This window comes from Strix uralensis, chromosome 8, assembly GCF_047716275.1.
Source record: "Strix uralensis isolate ZFMK-TIS-50842 chromosome 8, bStrUra1, whole genome shotgun sequence".
Taxonomy (NCBI): Eukaryota; Metazoa; Chordata; class Aves; order Strigiformes; family Strigidae; genus Strix; species Strix uralensis.
The window spans coordinates 31,684,536-31,696,839 of NC_133979.1; the positions used below are offsets into that span (position 1 = coordinate 31,684,536).

The following is a 12,304-nucleotide window of genomic DNA, read 5'->3' on the forward strand; positions in this document are numbered from 1 at the left end:
TGAGTGGGAACAGGAGGCTTGGACTAATGTCTCACCTTCATCTCGAGTCCAGCTGTGGTGATGCTTCTCTGTCTCCAGATGTGAAATCCAGCCCTGGTTTGCACAGAACATCTGACATGCTGTGATGGGTTACATGAGGAGTACATAAAATTTCATATGTGACAGACTGGAGTCATCACACAGCCACTGCCATCACTGAGGCTGAGCATTGCCATCACTGCTCCTGCCTCAGTGAGGAGACCAAGGATCAGCCAGAACGTGGGGTGGAAGCTGCCTCCTTGAGCCCCACGTGGCAGAGGTGCAATGGCATGGAGCAGCCAGACATGCCACTGAATTGCCCAAATGTTACCATTTGCTGTGTGAATCTATGAGCCAGAGGGTTAATTCCACCCTCTGGAAATGCTGGAGCGCTTAGGATAGGATGACGCAAGTTGCTGATGAAGTGTTTGCAGCTTGTGCTACTTGGAAAGAGACATTTAGGCAGCTGCAATGGGTTCTGGTGATGACAAATCTTGGAAAGCAGACCTCCTGTTTGATCGTCTGCGAGGGCGAAGCATCCAGACTGGTGGTGACAGGACAAATCACTTGCAGATGACATTATTTAGCCAGCAGACAGAGTGTTTGTTTGACTGTTGCTGATGCTCCTTTGAAGTCCTGGATGTGGACCCACGCGACTGACTCTACCATGTCCCTCCTCCTCCACGTGGCCATGCTTCCTTCTGGCTCTGCTTGCTTGGGGTGTGCTCACCTCCCTTCTTGGTGATGCTGGCTGCTGGACCAAAGGAAGCAAGGGTGTGTGCAGATAACTTGTCTGGGGTTACGAAAGCGAGTCGCTCCCTCCCAATACGAGAAGAGCCGCAGAGAGCCCTGGACTTTGCACGAGGAGAGGAAATGCAGGGAAAGGCGAGTAATTTTCTAGCAAGTAGTGAGTCAAAGTAGGATTTGATGCAAGGCCTAGTGAAGTCTGGTGGTGTCTGTGGGCTTTGAGCCAAAATCTGTGGGATCATACTCAACGTTCCTGTTAGGGTACCTGTGATGCTGGAGGAAGAGAGTCAGTCACAACGCCTTGCCTAGATGTCTAGAGGTAGGGACCATGACAAGTGAGAGGTCGGCTGCCTTCTCACAGCTGGAAGACCTGGCCAGCATTGGATGGCTATCTCCAGAGTCAGCACCATGCTAAGCACCTTCACCTTTCTGCTGTGCTCTGGATGTGAGCCCTGGGGCTGCAGGTGTCACGTGGCTGCAGAGCTGAACTTTTCAGTGGGTCCAGACCTGCCCCCATGCCCTGGGCTTCTTTGGACAGCCTGTGGTACAAGAACTTGTTGCAAGGAATTAGGGTGAGAAGTTTGTTTCTCCAATTTGTTTTTCCATTTCACAGAGTGGCACAAACTGCACTTTTGTAAGCCCAACACTTCAGAAGTACATCCTAAAAGCTCCCCCCTTTAAAGAAAGCACTGTCCACAGAACTGACAAAATACAATTTTCCCTAGTGATTTCTTTAAACATTTTCCAGTAATTTCTTTAAACATTTGGTCATTAAAAAAGAAGCACACACACAAAACACATACAGTTCAGAGTAATTTTACTGTATTTAATGGACTGCGTTCTGTCCAGACCTCTGGAACGTGATCAATCCGGAGCTGCAGCCACCTCTGTGATGGCTCTTGAGGGTTTCCTCTGCAGGAAAGTCAAGGCTCTGGCTAGTCCTGGGGTAAATGAATTCCTCTCTAAGCAGCCCTCCCATGGTCTACCTGGCCTGGAGGAAGGTGTGGAGGGGCTGTGGATGTTCCTCCAATGGTTGGTACATGTACCCTTGAGCTGTCAAACCAGCCACAACACAGCCCTGTGCTCCACATACAACCTCTGCTTATCCAAGTAAGAATGTGACAAAGAGAGGTTTTTTTTTTTTCCCCCTAGCATCACAGTTTGTGCATCTGCTGCCTGTTCTGTGCTGAACAGATGCCAAGTTAAAGCTACCAAGGGGATGTATCTTCTCTTCCCTATCTATACTAACCCACCAACTGCCCTTGAAGCTGGATAGGGAACTTATCTGAGCTCTTGAGGCACTTAAACTTTTGTTGGGTTTCCAAGCACATGCGATACTTACCTTCAAGACACTTCATTTGAATCCATTACCTCCACATTTGCCAGATTCCCTGGAGATCACCCAAAGTGCTAGACAAGTTTAAAATGAACGTAATGTGTTTTGTCTGAGCAACCTGTTTTTCTTGATAAAAGCATTAAGAGTACAATTTTAAGAGGAAAAACATGAAAAGAAGACAGCACAATTTGGTCATATTTGGCTAGGATCCTCTGCGCTCTTCCAATATCTCATCCAACATGAGGAGTTGGTAATTTAGCACTTTCTCACTACCAGAACAAGCCCACACCAAGGCTATGTTGTCCTGGGGGTGCTGCATGTCCGTCTTCTTCTGAAGATGGATTCCTCTTGGACCTCCTCTCCCTCTGTCACCCAACCTTCTCTCCTGGCTTGCTTGGTTGGGTTGCGGCTCTTTACAAAGCGCTACTGCCATGACCTGCTCTTCCTTGTTTTGCTCTCTGCAATTGGAAAGTGCAAAACGCACATGCAAAGAACTGGGGAGCTCCACCACATCCCCTGCTTTCTCAGAGCTCTTTGGATCAAACCTGTGTTGCATGCCTCAGTATATTCCTTCTAGTTTGCACGCTGTCCTGTGGGACACATTTCCTACACTGTTACTAAACATTACAAGTCATGTACCAGGAGTGTCATTCATTGTACTTATACCTTGTGATATTGCATCTTATGAGGATTGTAATTTTTGTCTCACCTTCATCCTTCCATGCAAATGCCCACAAGCCAGGCATATTTTAAGTGTTTTTTTTCCCTGAATCTCCTTCATGCTCAGTGGTGTCCCAGCATGCTGGCTCCCAATACTGTGCATTTCTTCTCCATCACATTCCCCTCAGCTACGTGATGGTAAGGGATTGATGCTCCCAGCATGCTTGCCTTTTCCCTGTCCTTCCTGACATGTCACTGGAGGAGCTCTACACCAAGCACAGTTCCTGAATGTGACCAGCACAGTTCCCAAATATGCAACACATGCACTTCATGGAGCAGACACATGTGGTGACGCTGCCCTGGGCTGGCCACACGTGCCATGCCTGACACTTTTTAGCATTTCTCCCCAGTGCCTGCAGTGCTTTTGGCTCCTACTTTCCATCCTGTTATATTTGGGGTCCAGTAGCTGCAGCAGTGCGTAGTGATGCCATCTGAGTTGATGATGTCCCTCCCAAGGAGTGCTGGGGGTTTCACAGCTACACCTGTGGCTGTCCCCTCACTAAACCCTCAGCAAACCTGGCCTTGTTGTGGGGACGATATGGGGTGGAAGATGAAGGGGGGACAGGGCAGGGAAGTGTAAGCTGAGTCCCAAGACCAGTGCAGCAGGTCCAGCACTGCTGTGGTGGCATGGGCATCCCTGTCCCAGGTAGGCGCTGGTCTTGCATGCATTTAGGCTTGTAGTGCTGCCACGGGGCTGCTGTGTCCCCCCAACCCTGCCAACGCCCCTCATCCTGGCACCATAGGGCTCCACTCAGCTGCTCTCCATGCTGCCCAACTCTTGCATTATCTCTTCTCCCTTCAGGAGCTCCCTGTGGTGTTCTTAACCATCTTTGCTTTTCTCTCCTCATATGCTCCTCCTGCCCTTCCTGCCATCCCCTCCATGGTGTCTCAATCACCCCCATTGCCCCCTTGCTGTCCGTCCCCCCCGGCATCTCTCCGTGCCCTCACTCACTGCAGGAAGGCTGGCCTCATCCTCTCACAGCTGGGAGACCTCAGCAGCTGGTGCAATGGCCTCCTGCAAGAGCCCAAGATCAGCCTCCAGCGCTCGTCCCTCAAATACCTCGCCTGCCGCTACAGTGAGATCAAGCCCTATGGGCTCAACTGGTCGGAGCTCAGCCAGGACCTCAAGAAGACGTGCGAGGAGCAGACGCTGAGTGTCCTTTACAATGACTATGGTGACAAGGACTACTGAGGGTTGCGGGTGTCCACTCTCATGTTGGCCTTCCCACAGGCGTTTATGAGGGTTTTATACATGGACCCATGGTGGGGGGAGGGTGTCACTGATGTTTCTGGAGGCAAAAATTTGGACCGGGGAGTGAAACCGGCTGCTCTGTGCTGGACTGACTCAGTATTAGTTTCTTCTTCAACTTGGCCAAAAGCCTTTCTAGTTAGAAGTCTTGTGGGACCCAGTTTTCTTGGTTTTGTTTTATTCATTTTGCCAAGAGGTTCCTCAGCATCAGTGGATAGGGCAGGTTGGGAGGGCACAGCCCTCTCCTCCTGCCCCATCCCTGCCTTGGCTGTGGGGGCCATCCCCAAGGGTGGGGGACACCAGTCATGAGAGAAACACAGTGACACAGCCAGGACAGGAGAACAGGTGATTCAGGGTTGGGAAAATGGAGGCAGGGCATGCAGGTCAGGTTGAGATGCTAATGGTTATGGCTGAACAAAACAGCCACTGGATGGCCAAGAGGGTTGGGACTTTTTATTTTTTTTTGCAATTGTAAATCATGAGAATTGGATGAGACGTTGCCAAGTGATTGTGCCATTGCAGGGCAGGGCTGGCATGGTGTCACCAGCTGGGGCGAGGAGAGAGGGGCATTGGTGAGCCCATCTCCTCAGGTTCTTCTGTCATGGTCAAAGCCCATGTCTGCTCCAAGATGCAGAGTCCTCCAGAGCAAAGGCAGCTTGGCCTCAGGGCCAGTGGTCAGCCGGACATCATGAGTTTTCTTCTTGTGGAACCACATTCCTAGGAAGTCAACTTAAAAATCCCTTCCATTATTATTTTTTTAACCACCATAATAAAGACTTGAAGCAATGCCAGACTACTGCTCAGGAGAGCCCCAGCCAAGAGAGCAGCACCCAGATGGCACAGACAAGGCTGCCTTCTGCACCGGCCACCCTGTAGCCATGGCATAGCCCAGGCTCGGCATGGCGAGGGAAGTGGGGTGTAGCATACCCGACGTGGCAGTGCAGGATGGTCCTGAAGGGCTCAGTGGCATGGTGTGGTGGGCAGGATTCTGGGGGTGTTTCTTGCCCATGTTCAGACTCACATCTGCAGCTCTCACCCGTGACTATTTTTTTAAACCAGAGAACTGGGGTTGTCCTGGGACACTGGGCTTGGTTCAGAGCAAACTGTTCTCCAAAACTCTGTTACCACTGACAGTGTTGGAGGCAGCAAACAGCTTCATTTTAGCTTCCAGCCTGGTTTTCAGAGGAGACATCTCTGGACTTGTTAGCTGTGCACCTTTGATCTGGACAAGCCAGGAGCCCTACAGTGGGATTTTTATGATACCTCTTCAGAGAGAAAGTTCCTTTTCATTTTTCAGTCTTGGCAGGAGCAATCTTCAGCCCATCTTTTACGATTTTCTGCCTCATTCCTCCTTCTACCTGCCAAGGACACGGCTCAAATATTTGCATGGTGCTGAGAAGGAAGCGTGGTCTGTGGTCTGCAGCCAGTCACAGCCGACAGCGCTGCAATACAGTATTTGCTCAACAGCAGTTCAGTATCTTCCTGCTGGATGACACAGTGCTTTGCTCTTCCCTTCTCATGGGCAGAGCTCTCCTTCAGGGGCAGCTGGCCTGGACCGGGGAGCTGCTGGGAGCAGCCGCCAGCAGTCAGTGTTACCTGGGCATCCCCACGCTGTTTCTGTAATGAATGTGTCTACCAGGGGTCATCAGGCAAACGCCTGCTCATTGCAAGAAGGAAGTCTAACTGGATCCTTTGGGCTTTTTCTCATATGTTTCTCCTTATATTTTGATGTGCCTGATGCTGCCAAGGGCTTGGGGCTCAGAGCAAGACTAGCCCTGTCTCCATGCAGAGGTAGATGTGGGCAAGTGATCTGTACTGAGCCGTGGCTCCTTTTCCTTTCAGTCACAGGCAGTCCTGGCCAAGACACTTTGGTTTATCCTCTTGCTTTTCCCAGAGGATGTTGAGAAAACTTCTAGCTTCCAGCCAGGCAGCCATCCAGGGATGGGCAAAGGGCACCTCCGCTCAATGCCTCGGAGGGATGCTTGAACGAAGGCTGCTCTGGCCCAGACGCAAGTTGGTTGCTTGCCAAGTAATACCGCTTACGTGGCCTTTATATGAAACGCAGACTGTTTTCCTTTGGGTAGCAGACTCCTCTCTTTTATTGCTTACTAGGTGCACCAGCAGGGACGGGAGCGGTGCAGTCTGCCAACCACTTGCTGCAACGCTGCCAGGAAAACCCCGGACACCCCATGTGTTCACACCTGCCTAGGTTACTTTTTTGTCCGGCCTCAAGATTTGCACTGGGGCTCTGCAAATATTTCTTTTCTGCTTCTGTGCTCACATTTCAAAGCCCTTGTGTGGTCAGTCAAAACCCTGCAGCATCATCAGCTGGCTGAGCCGGACTCACTCTCTTGGCCCCAGCTTCCCCATGGGCTGGGGGATGGACCACCCGGAGGGCAAGGGGAATGTCACCCGTCCAAGGTCTTTTGGCAGCACCCTTACACAGTTGAATGGACTCAGCATCCCCATCCCCTGACAGACCGTGCAGTCTGCTGGTGGGGCTGTGCTCCACTTGGTTGACCGCCACGGCATTGCTGCACCCGCTGTGCTGGCAGGTCCTGCTGGTGTGGCATGTCTGCAGGGCCATTTTCATGATGGCCCTGGCTTTGTGAAGGCTTCCTTCTTGGTTTCCTTGTTCTGGGTTTGCTACTCAGAATTTTGCCTAAACTTGGATTTTCTTGCCAAAATCCCTCAATTAACACCTGAGCCCATCTCAGACAAACACCAGCAGCCTGCCATGGGGGCCCAGACCGGAGAGGCTGGTTGCACCTGGACTGCAGACCTGGCCTTAGTGAGATGTGTTGTATGGGGCTTGCTCACCCCAAACAGCCATGGGTGAGCCCCAAGGTGTGCCCTTCCCTGCAGAGCTGACACCGTCCACATCTGCTGCAGGGTCCTACTGTTGAGTCTGCACAGCATTTTCTCTCTTGGACACCTGGTTCTTCCCATGCTGCCAACCACATGAAAGCTGGACAAGATACTGTCCATTTCTGCAACTTCCCTCTCCCCCCTGCCCTCTCTTGTTGTTTTATTTCTGAATTAATGAGCGATCATTCACCTGAGATGAACCTCTGGGTCGTTATCTTTTCTTTGCTACACCCGTACCCCTGTAATAGCATTACTACCTTTTACTTGTGGTGGAGTTATTTAACATATAAAGATGGTTTGGTCCTTTTCTTTACAAAGATGGCTACAATTCATGTTCCTTGATGTTCTATTAAAACTCTAATGTGACGTTTTACTACTGTAGATTGAAAGTAGGGTGCTTTAGGGTGAGATAGCCATGTGGCAAGAAACACAAAACCCTTCTGGATTACTTAAAAAAAAAAAAGGTTTTAAAGAACAGCAACAAAAAAAAATCATTGTAACACTATGTAAAACTCCAGATGATAATTTAACTGACTATTAAACGGAGCTGTTAGTAATCCGTGGCTCTGGCAAAGTGGAGTGTTTGTTTATAGTTTTGGTCCAGTTGATGTCATCTTTTGGTAATGGATGAAACACTCCCAGCCTTTGAACTTGGGTACGTCTTCACACACGTTTAGCATTAGCCCGTCTGCCCACTGGGTTAGCCAAGTCCCGAACCACTCAGTACGTGCAGCTGGAGCCATGTCCTACGCCTCGCCTTGCCTACCTGCTCTGCCAGGCCCCGGAAGGTGCAGATGCCTGCAGGCACCTTTGGCTTTGCGGGGAAAGACTGCATTTACACATCCTCAGCAAGGGGCTCTCAGTCCTTGCTTTGCAAACCTCCACAGACACTGAAAATTTAGAATCAGGGTCCAAAAAAGCTCCTTTTAGCCTGTTTGGTTTAGTGTATAGGGTGGATGGGATGGTGCTGTCTGGTGGTCAGCCACCCCTTGAGAGCTTCCTGGTCCATCTGGCAGACTTTTGACAGGACTAACAGTATCACAAATATTAATGTCCTACAAACAATGCAAAAATCAGTGCCTGAACAGGGGTGAGAGCTGCAAAGGATGCCTTAAAATCCACTTACAGTGCAGTGTTGTGTCTAGTGCTCAGGCCATCAGCACTTGCAGGGGCTGGCCCCTTGGCCAAGCCTGGTGTGTTTTGCCACCCGCTCTGCCAGATGGGTGGGAGACCTGGAGAGAGATGGGAATTACTGCAGGCAGGCAGGATGCCTGGGAGGACATGGAAGAGGGGGGATTTAGGGGCTGTAGTGCACAAATCCGTAGGAAACCAGACTTCATTAAGTCTCATGGAACAACTTGATTTTTATTTTTTTTTCTCTTCCCACTACTAAATTGCAGGAAAATAAGCTAAAAATACACCCGATACTTTCCTTCTGCTATTTTCCATGCAGTTAAGTGCTGTGGCTGCCACCAGCTCATTGCACAACAACCTGTGGCTGTGGAACAAGATGTGAGGATGAGGAGGAGGAGGAGAGGGGCCGTGTGGCAGCGGGGTGCACAGTCGCAAGCCTGAGCTGCTGTGTAAGAAAGTCTCTGCCCAGCTGGCTCATCACACCTTCACCAGAACAAAATCTCCTCGGGGGTCATCTGGTTTGCAAGCTATAGGGGTTTGGAGAAAGCCACTCCAAAAAGGGTGAAGTGGACTGTAAGGGATGCATCACCAGCACAATTGCAGATTTTTAGAAAGGGTTTGGCAATGTGTGTGTGTGTTGGAAGGGTTGGTGTTGGCCAACAGTCCCTATTCATCTTCAGAAAGCAGGTACCAGCAGGGATCGCTGCATTTCAACACATGCATGAACAACATGGCACCACTGGAGCCCACACACAAGGCACCATGTCCCCATTTCTTAATGACTGGTCTCCATTGTAACAGCTGACAAAGATTATAAAATCCAGTTTATGTTGCTGAAAGAGCCACCACCCTGCTCAACTGTGTGTCTTCATTGTCTTGGGGACACAGGGGTTGGTGTCTCTTGCCTTGAGGCTGGGTGTTTGGCAGAAAGGAGGGGATGGGGTGGAAAAACAGCTCTTCACATGGCTACTGCCATAGAGACAGCTACTTTTTTTCTTTTAAATGCAAGACTCGCAACTGGGGTCCTTGTTGCTTGGGGCTATGGAGCCCATTAAGGTGCTGTCCTCCATGGGAGCAAATGTGTCCCTGGTGGAAGTGCATGATTTGGAAGCTTTGCCCTAGAGAGGACATCTGATGTCACCAGAAGATGCTGTTCCTCCTCCAGGAAGCAATGAGAGAGTCCATGCAAAGACCAGAAGTGAAGAAGAGGCTGGTGCGGAGCAAAAGGAGGCACATGGCCATCAGCCATGGCTGGAAGAAGAGTGAGTGGGGTTTAAAGACAGGACAAGGGAAATAAAAGATAACGAGTAGGGCAACTCAGGATGAATTGACTGTCCCCAGTAGGAATACACCTGCTTTGATTTTGGGCATCTCCATACCAGCTCCAACCCATTGGACGTGGTGCAAGGGCCAGCGCTGGGGGCAGCCCTGCCCACAGCCCTGATTGCATGCCCCTGTGCCTGGCATCCCCAGCCACTCTGGCGCAGGCAGCCAGAAGGACCAAGGACTTGCCGGGGCCTCACTGGCTTCCAGCAGCAACACAAACCCAAAGCACCTCAGCTTGTTGCAATCGGGGCTAGGTACATACAGCTCCAGTTGTCGGTGACGGGAAGGGCACCCTGGTCATGGTGAAGAGGGAACGCTGTGCAGTGCGCCCAGCCGCTCTGGGGCTAAAGGGAGCAGCTCCTTGTCCCCAGGTGCTCCCTGTTTGCCCAGCCACCAGTGCAGCACCAGGCACCCATGTTAGGGTCTTTTCCTTCCATTTTCTCAGCTCGTTGTTCCTCTCCAGGGCCCTTGATATGCTCATGTCCACCCCACAGAAGGAAATATGGGATTTCATTGTTTTCCATAGTCTTGGTGTTGCCCCCCTGTGTCTAGCAGCCCCCTGGTCCCTGACCCACTGCAGACACTGTTGTATTTCAGTCCTTTCCAATTTTTCATTTTGCTCAGCAATGACTCACCTTCTCCACCACTTGCAAGTGAGGCACATGGAGAAGGAAAAGAAATAGCTCCTAACATGCTGAGCTGCGAAACAGCAATGGGGCTCCTTGAGGGACCATCTTGTCCCTGTCTGATGGGGGGAGAGGCTTGAAATGTCCCTAGAACTGGTCCATCAGAAACACAGCCTGGATTTTGTTAGCTGCCATTTGTGTTTGCTTGCTCTTGGAAACGAACATGACCTTTTTTTTCAAGCCCATTTTATTTGCTCAGTTGAAACTGTCTTAAAAAACAAAAGGGAAAAAAAACCCCATAAGATGGACACCAAAACACCTGAACAGTGGAAGAGGTAGCAGTGGGAAGAAGAAAAACCCTGTAATCCCCTTTCCCCAGTCTATAAAAAAGCAGTGTTTCCTTCCAGTAAACCACCCTGTGGGCCTGAGGAAGCAACCACAGGGCAGGCTGGTCCCATTGCAGACATAGCTCCAGCTATGGCCACCACAGGCCATTGTGGCTTGATGGCTCCATACCTGGCACCATGGGAGATCTGGCTGGCTGGGAGGCTGCTGGGAATCAGGAATTGCAACAGGGGGACATACCAACCTCCAGCCTCACGCTGTCCCTCCTTGTGCCACTGGCATGATAGCCTTCCAGCATGGGGAGTAGTGGGACTTTCAAACCTGTCTTCAGATGCTCCAGGTGCCTCTGGTCCGGAGGGGATGCTCAGGTATGGCCAGGGACATGCAGGGCTGTGGCTGCAGCAGGCTCCACAGGATGGGTTACTTCATCAAATGCCGCAAATCCCATTTTCCAGAGCACCAGAAATGCTGATTTGGCCAAGTGGGCAGAGCAGGGCAGCTGTGGGCATCTTTGAAGCAAAGTCCTAATCCACGGGGGCCCTGTGGATGTCCCCTGCCTTGGTGACATGGGATGTTTGTGGGATTTGGGCATGTCCATGGGAGACAGTTCAGCTCGTACTATGGCATCAGGTCACCCTGGTCCCTGTCACGCTTCGTGTCAGTGGTGGACTGAAGTGACTGGAGATGGGTGCCCTGGGCTCACCACCATCAATGGGGAGGCTGGAGCTGACCGCACGGGCACTGTGGCAGGGCCACCCACCTTGTGAAGGGCCTTTTGGTGTTTTCTAGTCCATAGGTACAAAGTTTATCTGGTTGCTTAAAAAAACCCCAGCCAATCCCAAAATCTTAAAGCAACTTTTTTGATTGTCTTTGGTTTTAACTTCTTGCGAGGGTGCCACATGGCATGTGTCTCTGGCTCTAGTGTGAGCCACCCTCTGCTCCTTGTCCCCAGGGAGGTGGTGTGTGAACACGCAAACACACACAAACACACACATACTTTCCCCTATCTTTAAGATGAGTTAATTACAAAAATTGATTGGCAATTAATTGAACCATTTTGTGGCATAACCAGCAGATCATCTACAAAAGTGTCCTTGCAGCTGGTGGCACAGCAAAAGCTGCCTGGGTAGCAGCCTTGAATAGGTAGGACATTAGTGGTGTGTCCCCCCAACCCAAAACCCAAAGGAGCTCTCCCACTGGGCTGGAACAGTGCTGGGGGTGTCCATAGTTTGGGGCAGAGGAGGATATGTGGGACTGAGGGCGCTGGGAGCAGCCAAACCACCTCCCTCCCCCAGCCTGGCCCCCTTTCAGGTGAAGCAAGGAGGCAAAAGAGGTGGAGGATGAGAAGATTATTTATTTTTCATAGATTTTTATAAAAAATAATTATCAAATACAAAAAAATAAAAATAGCAGCAGCCTCCATTGTGAATAAAACCCTAAAGGGGACAAAAACCGCTCAGTGTCACTATAGAAGAACAATATTTCGGCACGTAGAAGCTATCCGTTCATAAGAAGCACAAATGTCTATCAGCCAAGCCAGCGCCTCTGGTCCCCGCCCCAGTTCCCCGTCCATGGGGCATGGTCCTTTCCCCTGCACACACTGGTGAGCAGGGATGAGCCATTGCTGAGACCAGGATTTTCATGCCAAAAGGGTAAAAACATAGGCATCCAGGTAACACTGACACCAGGCAGGGAAGTGTTTGGCACGGCAAGATGCCGGGACTTGAAATGCTCCCTCTGAGTGTCACCCCTCATCCCACGTTGTCCCCACTGCCCCAACCGTCTGGGGGTTGCCATGACCCTTGCTCCCGCTGTGCCAGGACCTCTGGATCTCCCCTTCCTTGCACTGGTGGAGTAGGACAGGCTGCCCAAGCTGCACCTTCTGGGGACACTGGGGCTAGAAGAGTCTCAAAGGGCTTTTTTTTAAATTTCCTT

The 12,304-nt window shown here is 50.8% G+C and overlaps 1 protein-coding gene across 2 annotated transcripts in view; it reads left to right on the plus strand.

Annotated features, from left to right (window-relative positions):
* ASTN1 (astrotactin 1) overlaps nucleotides 1-7,495 on the plus strand; it is a 57,016-nt gene extending 49,521 nt beyond the window's left edge. Inside the window, exon 23 of one of the 2 annotated variants that reach the window (XM_074877019.1) lies at nucleotides 3,779-7,495. In XM_074877019.1, the coding sequence (XP_074733120.1) occupies nucleotides 3,779-4,013 (235 nt within the window). In that variant the 3' untranslated portion in view covers nucleotides 4,014-7,495. The remainder of the gene's footprint in view (nucleotides 1-3,778) is intronic. The other variant, XM_074877020.1, reaches the window with a different exon arrangement.
* The last annotated feature ends 4,809 nt before the right edge of the window (nucleotides 7,496-12,304 follow it).